General features: G+C 42.4%; 1 protein-coding gene across 1 annotated transcript in view; it reads left to right on the top strand.

The window, feature by feature from the left end:
* Positions 1 to 1522: 1522 nt before the first annotated feature.
* Positions 1523 to 17400, top strand: part of F7 (coagulation factor VII) — a 28253-nt gene continuing 12375 nt past the window's right edge. Inside the window, exons 1-4 of the mRNA XM_029604669.1 lie at positions 1523 to 2258; positions 8004 to 8167; positions 12520 to 12544; positions 12641 to 12754. Of these exons, the coding sequence (XP_029460529.1) occupies positions 2186 to 2258; positions 8004 to 8167; positions 12520 to 12544; positions 12641 to 12754 (376 nt within the window). The 5' untranslated portion in view covers positions 1523 to 2185. The remainder of the gene's footprint in view (positions 2259 to 8003; positions 8168 to 12519; positions 12545 to 12640; positions 12755 to 17400) is intronic.

Genomic DNA, 17400 nt, shown 5'->3' with positions numbered 1-17400 from the left:
GAGTATTTTTTTTTCCAGGATGTTGTATTATTTCATAATGTGCTTGGTTGTGAAGGAAAATTGTGTTTCTTTTACTTAGAGGACACCAGAATGTGTTTGTATGGTGAGGTGTAGGAGACATCCATCCTGCTCTACCCACATTGTTAAAGGGCTCTGTGCTTATTGGGGGTGGAGAAAGAGGGGGTAGGTGATTACAGAACTGGAAATACAGGATTTGTATTGGGTTTGTCTTGCACATCCAATGACCAGCATGAATTTCTCTTAACCCAGGGTCTGGTGGGCTGGGGATGATCTCAAGCTCTGGAACTTACTGTTAGTGCTCTTAATACTTGCATTGTGCTGAACGGCTTCTTCCTGAAGCTCGTTAAGGTGTTTTACATGTACAGCCAACATTTTGAGGTGAGCTGGGAAGTTCTTTTTAATCAGGTAAGTGGCATCCAAACAGACTGTTTCTTAATCTTTAGGCCACATTTTCTTGGTCTCTGATTGCATCTCGTGGTACTTGATAGTCTTCTCTCTCTCCATGCATAGTAAAGAATAGTCACTTACAGACATTTATACGTAGTACAGAATTGTCTCTTCAGACTGACATTTCTATGAGAAATGCTTTTTTGGTCGTTTTCTCCTTTCCTACTGTGGCTAGTCTGGCTTTCAAGCATCAAGCATTTAGTTGGTCTGGGAATGAATAATTATACTCTGATTTATTTGTAGGATAGAATGACATTAGCTGTAAATGAAGAGTAATAAATTGGCAGTGGGAATGTGGGCGGAGCTAGGGTGGAGCTTGGTTGGCCTCCACCCAACCAAAAAGGCATTCTACTGCCCCTGTCTGGTTCTACAGGCTTTTGTGAGCCTGAGCCCATAACCTAGAGGTTTTCAGGTATCAGCCTGGCCCAATCTAGTTGTTCAGAGACAGAACTGGGTGGATGTAGTGGGGCTCCCCATGATTCCAGGAGAATTCCTTACTGTGAAGCAAAAATCCAGAAATAGTATTACACTCAATCTGCCAGAACCTGCCTTCCCCCTTTCCCAGTATTTGACATCTTCAAAAACAGTCAGATATAACCCACAACTACCCCTCCGCTCATTAAACACTGAGGTGAGACTTCCCCTGCTCCTCTTAGTGACTGGAATTGCCCTATGACGTTTGGAGTCCCCTAGACTATACCAAGTCCTCCTTGTGTCATGGACAGGACTACTACATTAGTACTATTCTAGTGAAAGTATTGGTCTTACATAAACTTTAATACATAATGATGCTCCATTGTTTTTTGGTTCCTAGATTAAACTTTTACTCTAATTCATCATCCAGTATTGATTACAAACATTTACCTCCAAAAAATGTTATTTCTGAAAGCTATAATAATATTTGTTTCTGAGTTTGCAAATATTCCACATCCTTCACTTAGTTGTGGCCAATTATTAGTGCAAATTTTTCTCTTATATATATTGGTGTATCGCTTGACTGTTTGTATATGACAGTCTGCACTGTTTTTCAAGTGTTGACAGAGCAGACTCGGTAACTATCTCTTTGCTTTAGCTAACTCATTAGCTAATAATTATCTGAAGATCAGTTCATGTTATGTACAATACAAAAGGTAAATGACCTAAGAGCTTCAAATACAAATAACATCCTATGATGCTGATGTATCAAAACACATTACTCATTAATATGCGTTGCTAGTGAAGAGGTCCCATCAGTCTCAGTGGGTTCTATTTGCTTGCTAACAATATATATTCATATAGCAACAATGCACATTAACGTGTTCGATAAATCAGCCCCTAATTACGTACTGATCTGTGTGCCACCAAAATCTAGTTACTCCTCCTCCTAAATAAATGAATCTCTCATTTCAAATAACCTTTGTTTTACATTTTTTTAGTGGTAAATTTCCTTACAGCCATTAAAAATATGCTTCAGGCTTAGACTATCTGTGGTTGCATGTTAATTTTTTTTTTTTTTGCAATGAGCAACAAACACTTTTGTTTGATGAGAATGCGATAGGGTATCTGACTATGCTTAATTGCAGGATCTAATTTTCCACTTCAGATTTCATTTCCCAGTTATGGCACAGGAATTTGGGTCATTTCTTTACTTCAGACTCTAACAGAGAACTTTGATCGAGCAGCGTGTGCCTCGTCAAACGTCCAGCCCCCGCTGGATCACCGGCACTTAGATTTCACCATGGTGTCCTGTCACTGGAAGGCTGTGGTTCTTCTCCCCATCGCCCTACTACTTCCTCTTTCTACTTTTGCAGGTACGTCTCCAGGTGAACTGGGATCATACATTTTAGATTCACGTCAGATTAGTTCTGCAGAAGATTGAGCTCTTCGCTGTAAGAGGAAAGATACCTCTGAAAAATCGACTCCCAAATTATCCATGTGTAGTGTAAATTCACAGGCCTCGGTTCTGCAGAATTCCTGAGCTGCACATACGGCTATCTGGAAATATTCAGCTTGTGGTAGTTTTATCTCCTGCTGAAAAAAATATATATATATTGTCCAATAGCGGTGAATATTCAGCTTTGTCCATCTGAAGTTTATCCCTGTGCATAATTTTTATTTTTGCATGCTTCTGAATTGCTTTGCATAAAGGCCATAGTTTAGAAATGCAACAGAATCTCCTGTACATTGAAAGAAAATTCTCGATACCTATGTTATGTTTATTATGTCATGTCCATAAGTAATTTGTTTTATACTGTGACATCTGAACAAAATAAAAATGATTTAAAAAAAAAAGTACAATAGAAGCACTGTAGCAGTGCCCTTCACATGAATTTGATGCATGCTTTTCCCTGTACATACGGAGAAATATCGGTAAGGAATCTGTCATCAGGAGTTTACCTATCTAGTTTTGTAGGTTAAGCTTCTTGAAAGAGATCTAATCTGTAGTAGGGTATTTATTTTATTTATTTAACAGCTTTTTTTTTATATCGGTATTCGTGGTTACATCATATCGGTTTACATAGAACTAAATGAAAACAGGGAAGGGGAGCAGAAGGAGAAGGAAGATGTGCAAGAGGGGAGAAGCATAAGGTAGAAAGAGAGAGAATTAACAAATGAGGCGAAGAACGAACTGCATTGTACGATATAAAAGGGGTAGAATTAACGAATGAGGCAAAAAGGAAACTGCATTGAACAATGTAACAGGAAACTGCAATTATACAGAATAACCAGGTAAAAAACTTGAAAGGGAGGATAATACTTAAATTGAATAAATAAAACGGGAAGACAGAGTTAACAAATGAGGCGAAGAGAAAACTGCAATACGAGATAAGGAGATAGAATTAACGAATGAGGCGAATAGGAAGCTGCATTGTACAATGCAGCTTCCTAACAAGATAAATAACTTAATAGGGGGAGAGTAATTCAATGTAAGAAAACAGGGAGGGAGGAAGGTGCAAGGTAGGAGAGGTGAGGGTAAAAGATATCAGGGAACAATTGAGGCAAATCTGCAAATGCAGATTAACCTGGTAAATAACTTAAAAGAGGGGGATAGAAGGGTGGGAGGGGTAGCTAGAATTAATTGTCAACTAAAGTGCAAAGAAAACTGCGGGATACAGAATAAAAAGGGTATTCTCCATGAATTCATGTCATAAGGTTTGATGTAATGTTAAAAACAAAACATTCACAGGGTCATAAAGACAATAGTCTAGAAAAATTATCTTCCCAAATAAATCCTGTGTGAATGAACCAGCACTTCCATCACACAAAATCAATTTTACTACTGCATCTGTGTGTGTGTGCGTGTGTGTGTGTGTGTGCGTGTGTGTGTGTGTATAATATATTTCTTGCATATTTATATGTATAAGTAAAAATATCTATCTATATAATCGCCTCTCTCTCTATCTATCTAAATATATATATATATATATAAACTAACTATCGAAACAACAAAAAATGTTAAACATTTATTTTAAATTTTTTTTATATAAACACAGTAAAAAACAATCCTGCTTTCTTTGATTCCTTCTAATAGTATCATAGCAATACTAAGTAGGAGGAACCAAATAAAGCAGTGATTTATTTAAAAAAAACAATTCTGGACATCCAATACACACGCACAAGATACAGGGTCCAGGGCATGCATCTTGTACATTTATGTGCTGGTAGCGGGAGAAAATTTGCGCTCATAGATTGAGCGTCCGTTTTCCAAAACCGCTTGACAGCCACCTGTGGCCCCGATGCCGAGGAAGTGCTGGGGTCTCGCGCTTGTCCCTAGCGCCTCCTTTTTAGTGCGAACCCCCCCCCCCCCTCATTTAAATATTGGATCCCGCGCCCAGGAGAGGTGGCTGGGCACGCAAGGAGAAAGCGGATGCTTGAGTATCGAGTTATTGGATCGGCCTGAATGCAATTAGGACACTGGGCAGACAACATCAACAATATACTATAGAAATTCTATCAAATCAAATTTATTTCAAATAAAGGGTTGAAAGAGGACAAAAAAAATAAAAAGAGCCTGCCAAGATGCTTCCCCCCCCCCCCCCCCCCCCATTTTCTGAAAAAAAAAACTCCGTACAATTTAAAGAAATAACATGTTAATACAACTTTTTCCCCCCTTTATTTTTTTTTATCTGTCCCCAGCCCTTTTAGAGCAAGGTCAGGACACACCTAGGAAGTCAGGATTTCGGGATATTATATGCAAATCTATCTCATGCATATATTCATTGTGGATATCCTGAAAAACCCGACGGGCTAGGAGTGTCCCGAGGACTGGGTTGAGAACTTCTGGACTGTAATCAAAAGAACTACAGTGATACCCTCTTGAGTTAAAATGGATCTAATATTCTCATAATTATTTAAAAAAAAAAAAAAGCACATCCAAAACATCCCTCTTTGAGGGTGCACCCAGTATCAAAGTCAAAAATTAGAAAGGTGAAAAAGAAAATGGTTACTGCTCCCCTAGCTCAACTCCTGACTGGGATTATAATAGCCAAAGTAATTCCCTCCCATATAAGTCCAGTAGTCGCCTTCAGGTTTGTGGGTTGTTTTGTGCTTAAGGATCTGATTCACTGAGGAGTACATTTGCAAAGGAGTTTTCGTGTGTAAAAAAAAGCAATATATGCATGAAAGTGCTATGTACTCATGGATATGCTATTTTATAAATGTTGAATACATGTGTATTTTCCATTTTGCACGCACGTTTTACCCGCGGGGAAAATAAGAGGCAGGCTAGGGTTGTTCTGGGGCCAGGCTCAGAAGTGCTCGTGGAAGTCTTGTATGCACTACACTTTCACACCTGCTAATTGTCTGGTGCAAGAGAAATCAGGCTTGTCTGTTGTCTGCAGTTTTTTGTTTATTTTTTTTTGTGTGTGGGGGGAAGCTCTGGGTGGGGGTGCGGGCCATGCCGACCAATGGCACCTGTAGCCCCTGTCACATGGGTAAGGGCAAAGGGCCACCGGCGCCATTTTGAATACTGGCAGCCGACGGCCCGAGAGCGGGAGATCGTTCCCGGGATCCCCGCTGGACCACCAGGGACTTTAGGCAAGTCTTGGGGGGTCGGGACAGTGGGGGTTGTAATTAATTAAATTTAAGGGTTGGGGTGGGTTTGGGGTTGTTTTTTTTTTTTTTAATGTACCATTTCTCCCCCCCCCCCCCCCCCCCCAAAAAAACCCCAATAGGAAAACCACATGAAATTTCATGGGTTTTCCTTGCATTTTGGGGGGGCTGACAAAACGAAACGAAATAGGAAATATCGTCTTTATTTCCTATTTCGTTGCTAACGAATGCACATCCCTAATATTTCATAAAACACCTGCCTCCATATATAAATCGTAATTGCGCGAACATGTGATATATATTTTTTTACACACCTAAAATATATGCGCACATGATCATAAAATAGGTAAAGTATGTGTTTTCTTGCATTGGAAATATTCACCCGTACTGAAACGTACTCGCATATGTTCACAGCAGAGCTATGCAGTATTTTACAAACTTCAGCTCCTGCCACCCAGTTTATAAAATACTAAACGTTACTCTCTGTGCATCTCCTCGCGTGCAGAAATGCTGTACTGTGGATACGTGTGACAGTGAAGCGCTAAGGTTTTTCTCCCATTCTGTGACTATAGGAAAAGCCTGTGATGATCTGAGCCCTTAACTCTTTTAGCAGTTCATTAGCAGGGAAGGTATTTAGAGAGATGATTTGGCCGAACCTTTTGGTTCGGCCTTCATTATCGGCCTGCCATGGGAAATTTTGTTTCCTGCGGTTTGGGTCGATTTTTTTTTCGGCTATCCCGAACTGATAAACAAAAACCCACCCCAACCCTTCAGATTTAATTAATTACAATCCCCCCACTCCCCTGACAACCTCCCCCCCCCCCCCCCCCAAAAAAAAAAAAACTTGCCTAAAGTCCCTGGTGGTCCAGCGGGGCTCCTGGGAGCGATCTCCCACTCTCGGGCCGTCGGCTGCCAGTAAACAAAATGGCGCTGGTGGCCCTTTGCCTTACCATGTGACAGGGGCTATCGGTGCCATTGGCCAGCCTCTGTCACATGGTAGGAGCAATGGACGGCCAGTGCCATCTTAAAAAATGGCAACCAGGGACTTTAGGCAACTTTTGGGGGGGGGTTGGGAGGGTGGAAGATTGTAATGAATTAAATCTGAAGGGTTGGGGTGGGTTTGGGTTGTTTTTTTTAATGTGCCCTTTATTCCACCCCCCCACCACCCCCCAAAAAACAATAGGAAAACACACGAAATTTCGTGTGGTTTTCTTATCGTTTTGTGGACTCCCCGAAACCTGACAAAATATGAAATGTCGTCTATATTTCCTATTTCGTCGCAAACGAATGCACATCCCTAGAAGATATAGGGGTAGATTTTTTAAAAATCGCGTGCAGGGTACATTTGTGCGCTACCCGGCGCGCACAAATGTACACTATTTTATAACATGCGCATGTTATAAAATCGGTCCAAGGCCGCTCCAAAATCAGAGCGGCCTCGGAGGGAACTTTCTTCTGCTCCCCCCCCCCCCACCTTGTTTCACTTTTTACACCTGCCTGTGGTAGGCGTATCTTGCGTGCGCCGGCCGGCCTCCGTCATCACAGTCGCTGTGCCGGAGGCCTCGGTCCCGCCCCCAGACTGGTGCCACGCCCCTTTTTCAAAACCCCTGGACATACACGCGTCCCGGGGCTTGCATGTGCTGCCGAGCCTATGCAAAATAGGCTCAGCGCACGCAGGAGCAGGTTTTCGGGGTTACGCACGTAAGTTACACACGTAACCCTTTGAAAATCTACCCCATAAGTTTTCACTTGAACTCTATTAGCATATCACACATTCTACATGCTACACATTTAAAGATGTTTTTTGTGATTATGGCAACTTTTGTGGTGGATGGTTCATTTAATTGACAATCACAAAAAAATCCTACTCTTAAATAGCGCTGTATCTTCCTCTAAAAATATATATTGTTTGTTGCATTTGTATGTAATGAGGGTTATGCACATTTTAGTTCAGGGCATACATTATAAAAAGCTGAAATTTGCCCAGTACAACTTAATTCTTATTATTGAGGCTTTATAGACAAATGGTTGAGGGTAAATGCAGAGTAAATAGCCAGTTAACACTTGCCCATATCATCTAAATATCCATTATGCTACCTTCATGTAGTAAATGTTGTACTGAATTTCTGGAGTAGCATTGGACCTCTAACATAAGTTGCACTCGTGCTTATTCTTGTCTCCCCTACGGAAGACCCTGGTTACTGTCCTTTTAGAGCAAGGTCGGAATAATAGCCGGAATAATAATTTACTGGCTTACAAATGTCTTTCCCTGTCTGAGGATATGGAAATTCCTTTCCTGAAAGGTTTCTGATAACTTTGCAAAATCGAATCCACCCACTCACGCTCCGCACCCACTCGCTCGGCTGCCACCTAGGAGACCTTAGTCATCCTCAGAGCTTCACAGCATTACCATCCATTCATAATGCTAACCTTTTTACTGAGCGTGCGCATACAAACTGAGAACAGACTATATTCCATCGATTCACGTTACATTTATTTTTCAGTTTTCCTAAGCCCGGAGGAAGCAAATAACCTGTTAAGAATAAGGCAGAGGAGAGCTAACAGCTGGTTTGAAGAGCTGAAGCTGGGGTCACTTGAGCGGGAGTGCATAGAGGAAGTATGTTCATTTGAAGAGGCCAGGGAAATCTTCAGGGACGACAGAAGGACAGTAAGTGAACGGCTGAGTCTCACCTTATTCTTACAGAAATGGACATTTCCAAAACTAAGAAGTAGAATTTAAATATACATTATTACATTATAGAAGCAAACTTTAATTTGCAACTCTTAATTGGACCAGGTGAATGGCGCATAAGAACTTAAGAACATGTCATGCTGGGTCAGTCCCAAGGTCCATCAAGCCCAGTATCCAGTCTTGAAGCTGGGCCAGTCCAGGCAGATCCCAAAGTGTAGATCTGCTTCTTGATATTCACTCCCAGGGATAGCAAACACTGCATGTTATAAAATCCGGGGTCGGCGCACGCAAGGGGGTGCACCTTGCACGCGCCAAGCCCTAGGGGAGCCCCGGTGGCTTTCCCTGTTCCCTCCGAGGCCGCTCCGAAATCGGAGCGGCCTCGGAGGGAACTTTTTTCCGCCTCCTCCCCACCTTTCCCTCTCTTCCCCTATCTAACCCATCCCCCCCCCCCCCACCTTATTTCGGCGAGTTACGCCTGCCGGCCAGCTGCCGGCACGCAAACATCCAGCACGGCCGCTGTGCCAGAGGACTCAGGAATGCCCCCGGACTTTCCATTTTTGAAAGCCCCAGGACATACGCGCGCGTCTCAGGGCTTGCGTGTGCCGCCGAACCTATGCAAGATAGGCTCGGCGCGTGCAGGGGCAGCTTGGGGCAGCTTTTCGGGGGGTTACGCGCGTATCTTACGTGCGTAACCCTTTGAAAATCTACCCCTATATAAATGATCTGGAAAGGAATATGATGAGTGAGGTTATCAAATTTGTGGACGATACAAAATTATTCAGAGTAGTTAAATCACAAGCAGACTGTAATACATTACAGGAGGAACTTGCAAGACTGGAAGATTGGGCATCCAAATGGCAGATGAAATTTAATGTGGACAAGTGCAAGGTGATGCATATAGGGAAAAATAACCCATGCTATAGTTACACAATGTTAGGTTCTATATTAGGAGCTACCACCCAGGAAAAAGATCTAGGTGTCATAGTGGATAATACATTGAAATTGACTGTTCAGTGTGCTGTGGCAGTCAAAAAAATGAACAATGTTAGGAATTATTAGAAAGGGAATGGTGAATAAAACGGAAAATGTCATAATGCCTCTGTATCGCTCTATGGTGAGACCGTACCTTGAATACTGTGTACAATTCTGGTCGCCGTATTTCAAAAAAGATATAATTGCGATGGAGAAGGTACAGAGAAGGGCGACCAAAATGATAAAGGGGATGGAACGGCTCCCCTATGAGGAAAGGCTGAAAAGGTTATGATAGAGGTGTTTAAAATCATGAGAGGTCTAGAATGGGTAGATGTGAATCGGTTATTTACACTTTCGAATAATAGAAGAATTAGGGGGCATTCCATGAAGTTAGCATGTGGCACATTTAAGACTAATCGGAGAAAATTCTTTTTCACTCAACGCACAATTAAACTCTGGAATTTGTTGCCAGAGGATGTGGTTAGTGCAGATAGTGTAGCTGGGTTCAAAAAAGGTTTGGATAAGTTCTTGGAGGAGAAGTCCATTAATGGCTATTAATCAAGTTTACTTAGGGAATAGCCACTGCTATTAATTGCATCAGTAGCATGGGATCTTCTTGGTGTTTGGGTATTTGCCAGGTTCTTGTAAATTGGATTGGCCACTGTTGGAAACAGGATGCTGGGCTTGATGGACCCTTAGTCTGACCCAGCATGGCAATTTCTTATGTTCTTATGTTTCCTGTCTTTTAACCAGTTACCAAGCCACAATAGGACACTGCCTGCTAGCTCATAACTCTTTAATATCCTGAGATGTCTCTCATCAGGGACTTCTGAAAATCCAAAAGCACTAAATCAACAGGCTCACCTTTATCTACATATTTTTAATTACACCTTCAAAAAATGTAAATGATTGGTACAGTCAGCAACCCTGTTGACTCTTGGAAAAGAGATGTCTGAGGTGGGATATAAAATCATGAGTGGATTACAATGAGTAAATGTGAACCAGTTATTTACTCTTTCAAAAAATATGAAGACTAGGGGACACTCCATGAGGTTAGTGAGTAGCACATTTAAAACAAATAGAAGGAAATTATTTTTCACTCACCATTAAGCTCTGGAATTCATTGCCAGAGGATGTGGTTAAAGCATTTAGTACAGCTGGGTTTAAAAAAGATTTTGACAAGTTCCTGGGAGAAGTCCATAAACTGTTATTGACCAGGTGGTTTTGGGGAAAGCCACTATTTAGTGCCGAGCATTAGCAATATGGGATCTATTTACTGTTTGGGATCCTTCCACGTACTTGTGACCAGGACTGGCCACTGTTGGAGACAGGATACTGGGCTTGATGGACCCTTGGTCTGACCCAGTAATGCATGTTCTTATGTTCCCCATTAAGCCATGTCAATATATCTATCATTTATTAAAGGACTATTACTATAGGAAGATGTAATTTTTATAATTAAATTTTCTTTCCAAAAATAATAATTCAAGGAAACACTTAGCAATCTTAAATCTATAGAAACTGTGATGATTGTGAAGCTTTATCTTGGAGAAAAACATGTGAAATTCTGGGGGGTTAATGAACTCTCCCTATGCTAATCTTTAATTGAAATTTTGGGGTGAATTTTCCCAGATTTACACGGGGGTTGTGTGCGTGTGTAAGCAGGCTCTGCATGGTAAGGAAACTTTCTGAAGGGCGTGGGTGTACGTTCACTGCCGCACGGAAAAGCATGGAAAGAGGATGTTTCGGGGGGAAGGTTTGGAATGTGCACGTTTATGAAATACACGTACATCATCAAATGGGGGGGATTTGATAAAGTGGTGGAGGATGTGGCTGAACAGGTGCACGTCTGGCTCAAGCGGTGGAGCCTCTGCGAACCTGGTGCTCGGAAGTACACGCGCAAGCATTTTTTTTTTTTTTTTTTTAAATAAGTGAGATATGTGCATACAGCAGCCAACTTTATGAAATGCCTGCCTCCAAGCATACATTGTAGGCCATTATGTGCACATGTTTCAATTATTTAATGTGTAAAATATATCTGTGCATTTTTATAAAATAGGTGTATAAGCTATGCAGATCCCTGCATTTAAAAAAAATGTGCATGTATTCATTGCTAGCCTGCCTTTCAGGCACTTCGAAGCAGAATACTTTCAGGTGCTGTAGGTACTTTTCTGTCCCCACAGGGCCTGGTTTGCTAAGGTTTTTCTGCCATGCTGTGTCTATGGGGAAAAATGCTTGGTGAGTGATGCCCTAAGTTTGCAGCTGAGGCAATGGAAGGTGAAGGGGCAAGGTTACAAGGAGTGGCAGTGGGATTTGAAGCCTGGCTTCCCAGGGTCACAGGCTGCTGTTCCAACCACTAGGCCACTCCTGCACGTTACCATGCATTGTATACTTTCAGGGTGCAGCTACAGGCGTGGCATTAGGAACACCATCTTATGTATTTATTAAAACACTGGGAACCATGAAATTAGGGTCCTCCTTTGGACTGAGCATACATACGGGGCCGGTGCAAGGGGATGAGACGTCCTAGGCACTTTCTGCCTTGAGCAGTCCCTCTCCACCCCCAGTCGCACTGACACTCCTCACCCCACCCCATCCCCGGTCACAGCCCCAACTCCAGGGGCGGGAACCACGTGCCGCCACTCCCCCCCCCCCACCCCCCGTGCCGCCCACCCAAATTTAAATTAAAAAAACCCTCCACTCTCCTAACCCCCCCCCCCCCAAGTCTCACAGAAACACCTGGTGGTCCAGCGTGGGGCCCAGGAGCGATCTGCCACTCCCGGGCCATCGGCTGCCACTAACCAAAATGGTTCCGATGGCCTTTAGCCCCTGCCATGTGACAGGGGCCGGCCAATGGCTCCAGCAGCCCCTGTCACATGGTAGGGGCTAAAGGTCACCAGCACCATTCTGGTTAGTGGCCGCCGATGGCCCGGGAACAACATCACTCTCGGCCCCCCCCCCCCCCCCCGCTGCACCACCGGGGGTTTCCATGAGTCTTGGGGGGGGGGTCAGGAGGATGGCGCAACGGGGGGGGGGGAAGGCAGGGTGAGGAGGGGCTGGGCAGAATTTTGAAGGGGCACATTTTGCGCCTTCAAAATTCTGCCACCTGAAATGGCCTCTTCACCTTGCCTCATTGGCTCACGAGCAGCGGCGGGGGCGCCCCCTGATGACCCTGGGCTTGTCCTGATGACACACTGCGTATATGTGTGTCCGTGTGCCCGTTTGAAGGTTAACGTTCCCTGCCTGTTTATCATTGCTTACTTTGCAGGATGATAACATTAAAGATGAAATCTTACGCTCTATGAACGCACGGCGCATGTAACCCTTCCTTTTTTTTTTTCTTTCTTTTTTTTCAGAAAGAATTCTGGAAAACATACATTGGTATGGTAAATGCTGCAAAGGTGTTACACAAATCACGCGTTCTTGTCTGCGTTCGCCGCAATGTACTGTGTACTAATGTTGTTGAGTAATTTGTAGATGAAGATCAGTGCGCCTCCAATCCCTGCCAGAATGGCGGAACCTGCCGGGACGCCTTCCAGTCCTACGTCTGCCAATGTGCCGAAGATTACGAAGGCAGAAATTGTGAAATAGGTCAGATACATTATTTATTTGTTTGTTTGTTTGTTTGATTTATATTCCACTCTTTCAGGCATGTCAAGAGTGGATTTCACGCAAGTACTGTGGGTATTTCTCTGTCCTCGGAGAACTCAGTCGCAGAGCTATAAAAAAAAAAAAAAAAGCCAAACTTTCAATTCACAATACAGGCAGGGGCAGTGCATTCTCCAGAGTGTGGTTTTAATTTTCATTGGTACACAATTCCGCCCTCTTGCAACTATTTAAGTCACTGTCATTTATTTATTTGATTTATGTTTTGCCTTTCAGACTCTTCAAATCAGATTAAATTCATGTTTCCCTGTTTTTAAATTGCAATAGCTTTTATCCTAATCAGCACTTACTAACTCAGGAGTGGGTTTAAATGGTCAAGCGTCCTGTTAGCATCTGTTGACAAGTGCAGTCAACAGCTTAAGTGTAGGGGGTTCTCAGACAAGAAAAGCAACATTTGCTTTGGAGACAGAAACATTGCACTATTGGTGCATGAGCCGAAAGCATGTTTTAGATGCATTTTCTTTTTTTTGTTAAGCCTATTTTTTTGTCAATGAAATAAAAAATATAACTTTTGAGAACAAGATTAATGAATTGATTAATGGTTGATGAGGGGGGAAAGTGGCATTTAATCACTAAGGGGTGTTTCTTCAAAATGTTACTCACATAAAAATTAGCATGTACACGCATAAGTAGCATGGACTCGCATGTCCTGTATCTTATAAAGATCGAAAGTACACGCATACATTACATTTTATGTGCACATAAGCACACAAAAAAAAGTCGTATAGGCTTTTTCCGGGGCTTGGCTAATGGTTACATGCTTAGGTTATTATGTCACTATGTATGTCACTTACATGCATATATAGTGACGTAATAATGACGGCACATAAAGACCAGTCTATCCAGTCTACCCAGCAAGTTGCTCACGGTAGTAACAGTCGATCCAGGCAGGTTACCCCCATGCATTCTGTTAAGCATACATTTGGCAACTTGCTTAATTTTTCATCTGCAAATTATCTTGCGTAAGTGATAATAAACATATTTATTGTTCTCAGAGGGGGGAGGTCTGGGTGAACTGGGGTGGGGGTTTCAGGCTGAAGAACCAGGAGGGTCTCAATGACCTGGAGAAAGACTGGTTGAACAATTGGTAAACTATTATTTCAAATTACATGCAAATGCTTTAAAATATACTGACCTATGAACGTAAATCTAGTTTTATGCAAGTTGTCCTACTTTATTTTTGCATGTAAAATATACGCACGTATATTTTTAAAATAGATACAAAACTTTGCATGCGTTCAACGCATTGAAATACTCACTGAATGGAACTTTTTTGGCACCAGCCATGGAAAAATCACCCTGTGATGGGATTGAAGGAACCACAAAGGGTTAGATTTTAAAAGAAGCACACGCGCGGATTTACGTGCGAAACCTTTTTAAAATCCGGCCCAAAATGTTTAGCTACCTGTGCTAGTTTACAATGCCTCCTCAACAACCAAATTTTGACACCAAAGGATCGATTTGACTTTTGTGGTAAGTGTCCCTGGTATTATGTTTTTCTTTGTGCCAAAGGAGGACATTGAAGCAATCAGTCCTGTTCAGGATGAGAGGTTTAGCAAAGGTCATACAGTTCCTGACACAAGGGGAAATCATCAATTCAAGCAATAGCAACATTTTGAATGACGTCATCTCATTCATCGCAAGTGTTCTAGAACATGAACGTGAATATTTTCCTGCCCTTCAAGTATCCAGCTTCCAACCTGGTCAGGATTTAGCTTAGATTTATAATAATTCCTGGTGGATTGGCCATATATGCAAAGTCTTAATTCATAAATGTGATGTCTTGGTCAATTTCTTGCACCCCCCAAGGTCCTGCCAGGTCATTTTTACTGGCCGACCCGTAGAGTCACCTGTTGGGCTCCAGAAGGACACATTACTGCTATCCTTGATGTACTCATAACAACTTCATCGGGCAGGAAATACATTTATTCACAAGCCAATGTCATTGATGGGACATACAAAACCATGTGCAAGGCAGGAATAAAGACCGAGGCCTAGATTTTCTAAGCTACCATGGCTTCCTGAATCGTGGGGGGGGGGGGGCCTGCGATTGCTGCTGGCTTTCGCACCCAATAGCGCCATCATAAAAGGTGCTGCTATTGGGCGTGAAATTGGCAGCGAAAAGGGTTCTTACCTTTTCTCTGTCCGCAATGTCCTCACAACGTCCACTCCGGTGCCGCCCCGACTCCTCCTGTTCTGGTCTTGACGCCGCCCCCGTTTAGTGATCACACGCAATCGCTTTGAAAAATGACCCCCTAAGTGAATTTTTGTGAAATCTGCAGTTTAAGCACTTCTCGTATGTAGTGTCTCGCCTTTTCTTGTTTTGTGCTTGAATAAAAGCTTAGAAACCTGTGGCTGGTACCTTGCCTGGCTGTCTGGAGTGGCCCCTAGGTGATGGGGTCGTCAATTTTGCTGAACTGGCAGTGGCTCAGCCACCACTGACCAATGCAAGGTAACTAATCAGCACACAAAGTTTTGCACTGTCTTAGATGACTAATTTATGAAAATATATCTAAACAAATATGTGTCAAAAGCTAAAAGTGTGGTAAGCACAGTAAACTGAGCTGCAACGGTGAAATCCCACATCTCTAGCTTGTTTGCATGTTTCACAGTTGGGTGCCAAAGATGGCTCTTGTTAACATAGTGCATTCATGCATGCGAATGATGCTTGTCTTTGGGACTGTAATCCTGGGTCAGGGTGACTTTTGTAGCAAAAAAAGGTGCTCTTTCAAATGACATTAGAAAAAAATTAAAAACTACAGTGTACAGATATTTGCATCCCAAAAAAATGAAACAATTTGCATAAAAAGGTGACATCATGTCTTTCTGTAACTATATCTTTGCTTCCAGTTGCCTGCAAAGTCTCCTAGTGCAAATCCTAGATGTATGTCATGGGCCATGAGTACTGATCCAGTTATGGCCTGAATTGAAGTATACATAAGGAGCAATGAGGCGTCAAAGTAGACCTTAAATTTCTTTTGTAAAATTTTTCACGTACTTTGCTGGCCCACAAAAAGAATTAACCACAAAAAAACAAGACCTTGCAGATTCTCCCTGCATATACTCAAAAACTCAACCAAACGGGCAATTATGTTAGTGTAATGTGTACTGGTGTCCGGTAGCACTCGTGAACGTAATAACCATGTTTCGGTTCTAACAGTTGTGATGGTGTGTACCATTTTTAATTTCAAAGTGCAAAATGTGATGTCTCTCCAAAAAAATGTTTTGTTTAAAAGAAGATTTTTGTCTATTTTATTACAATCTATAGTCTTTGACTTGTGTGTTACTTTTTTAAAAAAATAGTGTCACTATTTTTTTGGAGAGACATCACATTTTGCACTTTGAAATTAGAAATGGTACACGCCACCACAACTGTTATATGGTTATTACCTCCACGAGTGCTATCGGACCCATAAAAAGGGTGGCAGGCTTATGTTATGTGCCAAACTTTGCATAGTAACTTAGCACCAGAGGTTGTAATAATCCACCAGATTTCAGGCCCCTAACAGGGGTTGTTTGGCTGCAGTGCCCGGACAAATTGGCTGTTTTGTGTTGCGCGGAGCACAGTACTCAAAGAGCGACCTTCATGCAGCTGCCTCGAGCTCTTGAGCCAATAGAGATCCAGTCGAAAAATGTTGCATAGTTTTGTTTGAGGCGAATATCCACACGAAATTTTATTCAATTTGAAGGAGGTCAAGAGTGGATGGTTTTCTAAATTTGGTCCACTTGACATGGAATGTCCCTTTTGAAACCCAGTACCCGGAAGCAGATTTCAAAACCTTTACCATTGTCAGGTGTTGTTCTGAGATAAGTCACCACCCCATAAAAACGTTTACTTACAAGGACACAAAATCTGCTTAAAAAATGGACTATTGTTTCATACATTTTAACCGAGTTTGCCCAATGATTATAAGATGCCATACTTTTGCATAGCGATTTGAGTTTGCAAGAGGCGTTTTATATGATGGTCATTTTATAGAGAATTACTTTGTATCACAGCAGTTTTCCCATGAGGGATTTGCTGTTTTTGTTATTTGTATTTTTATCACTACCAGAGAGATATGTTTTCAGATTTTAGGAGAACTTTTTAAGACATCTTTTAAAGTCGGGGAAAAAGCCCTACCTGTTCTGGCTTCAGTGGGGAGAGTGAGGATTTTTTTTACTTTATGGTCTGTTATCAGTAATGACTTTTAAAATAGATTTTTCCTATACAGTAAGGATAATTTTGAAAGCCCGACGTGTGGATCGATCAGGAAATGCACGAATATGTCAGCCTGCTGCCTGCCGAGCAGATTTTTTACATGCGTAGGTGCCGCTGCGCGCAGGTCTTGGAATTTCTGAAACAGGGGCGTGGGTGAGGTCTGGGCTGGACACAGGTGGGACCTGGGGCGTTTAACCTTAAATTTGCGCATAAATACTTGCATGCACTGGGGTTGCCAGCCGCTTAACTCTGCTTCTGCCGTGGATGACGTGGAAGTGATGACACAAAAACATCTAGGCAGATCAGAGGGGGTTTTAAAGTTTGGGGCTGAAAGGGTGGAAGGAAGGCTATTAACCCAAGGGGGTTTGGA

This window comes from Rhinatrema bivittatum, chromosome 5 (genome assembly GCF_901001135.1).
Source record: "Rhinatrema bivittatum chromosome 5, aRhiBiv1.1, whole genome shotgun sequence".
NCBI lineage: Eukaryota > Metazoa > Chordata > Amphibia > Gymnophiona > Rhinatrematidae > Rhinatrema > Rhinatrema bivittatum.
The sequence above is the reverse complement of the archived record's forward strand: the minus strand, read 5'-3'. Positions and strand labels throughout refer to the sequence as shown.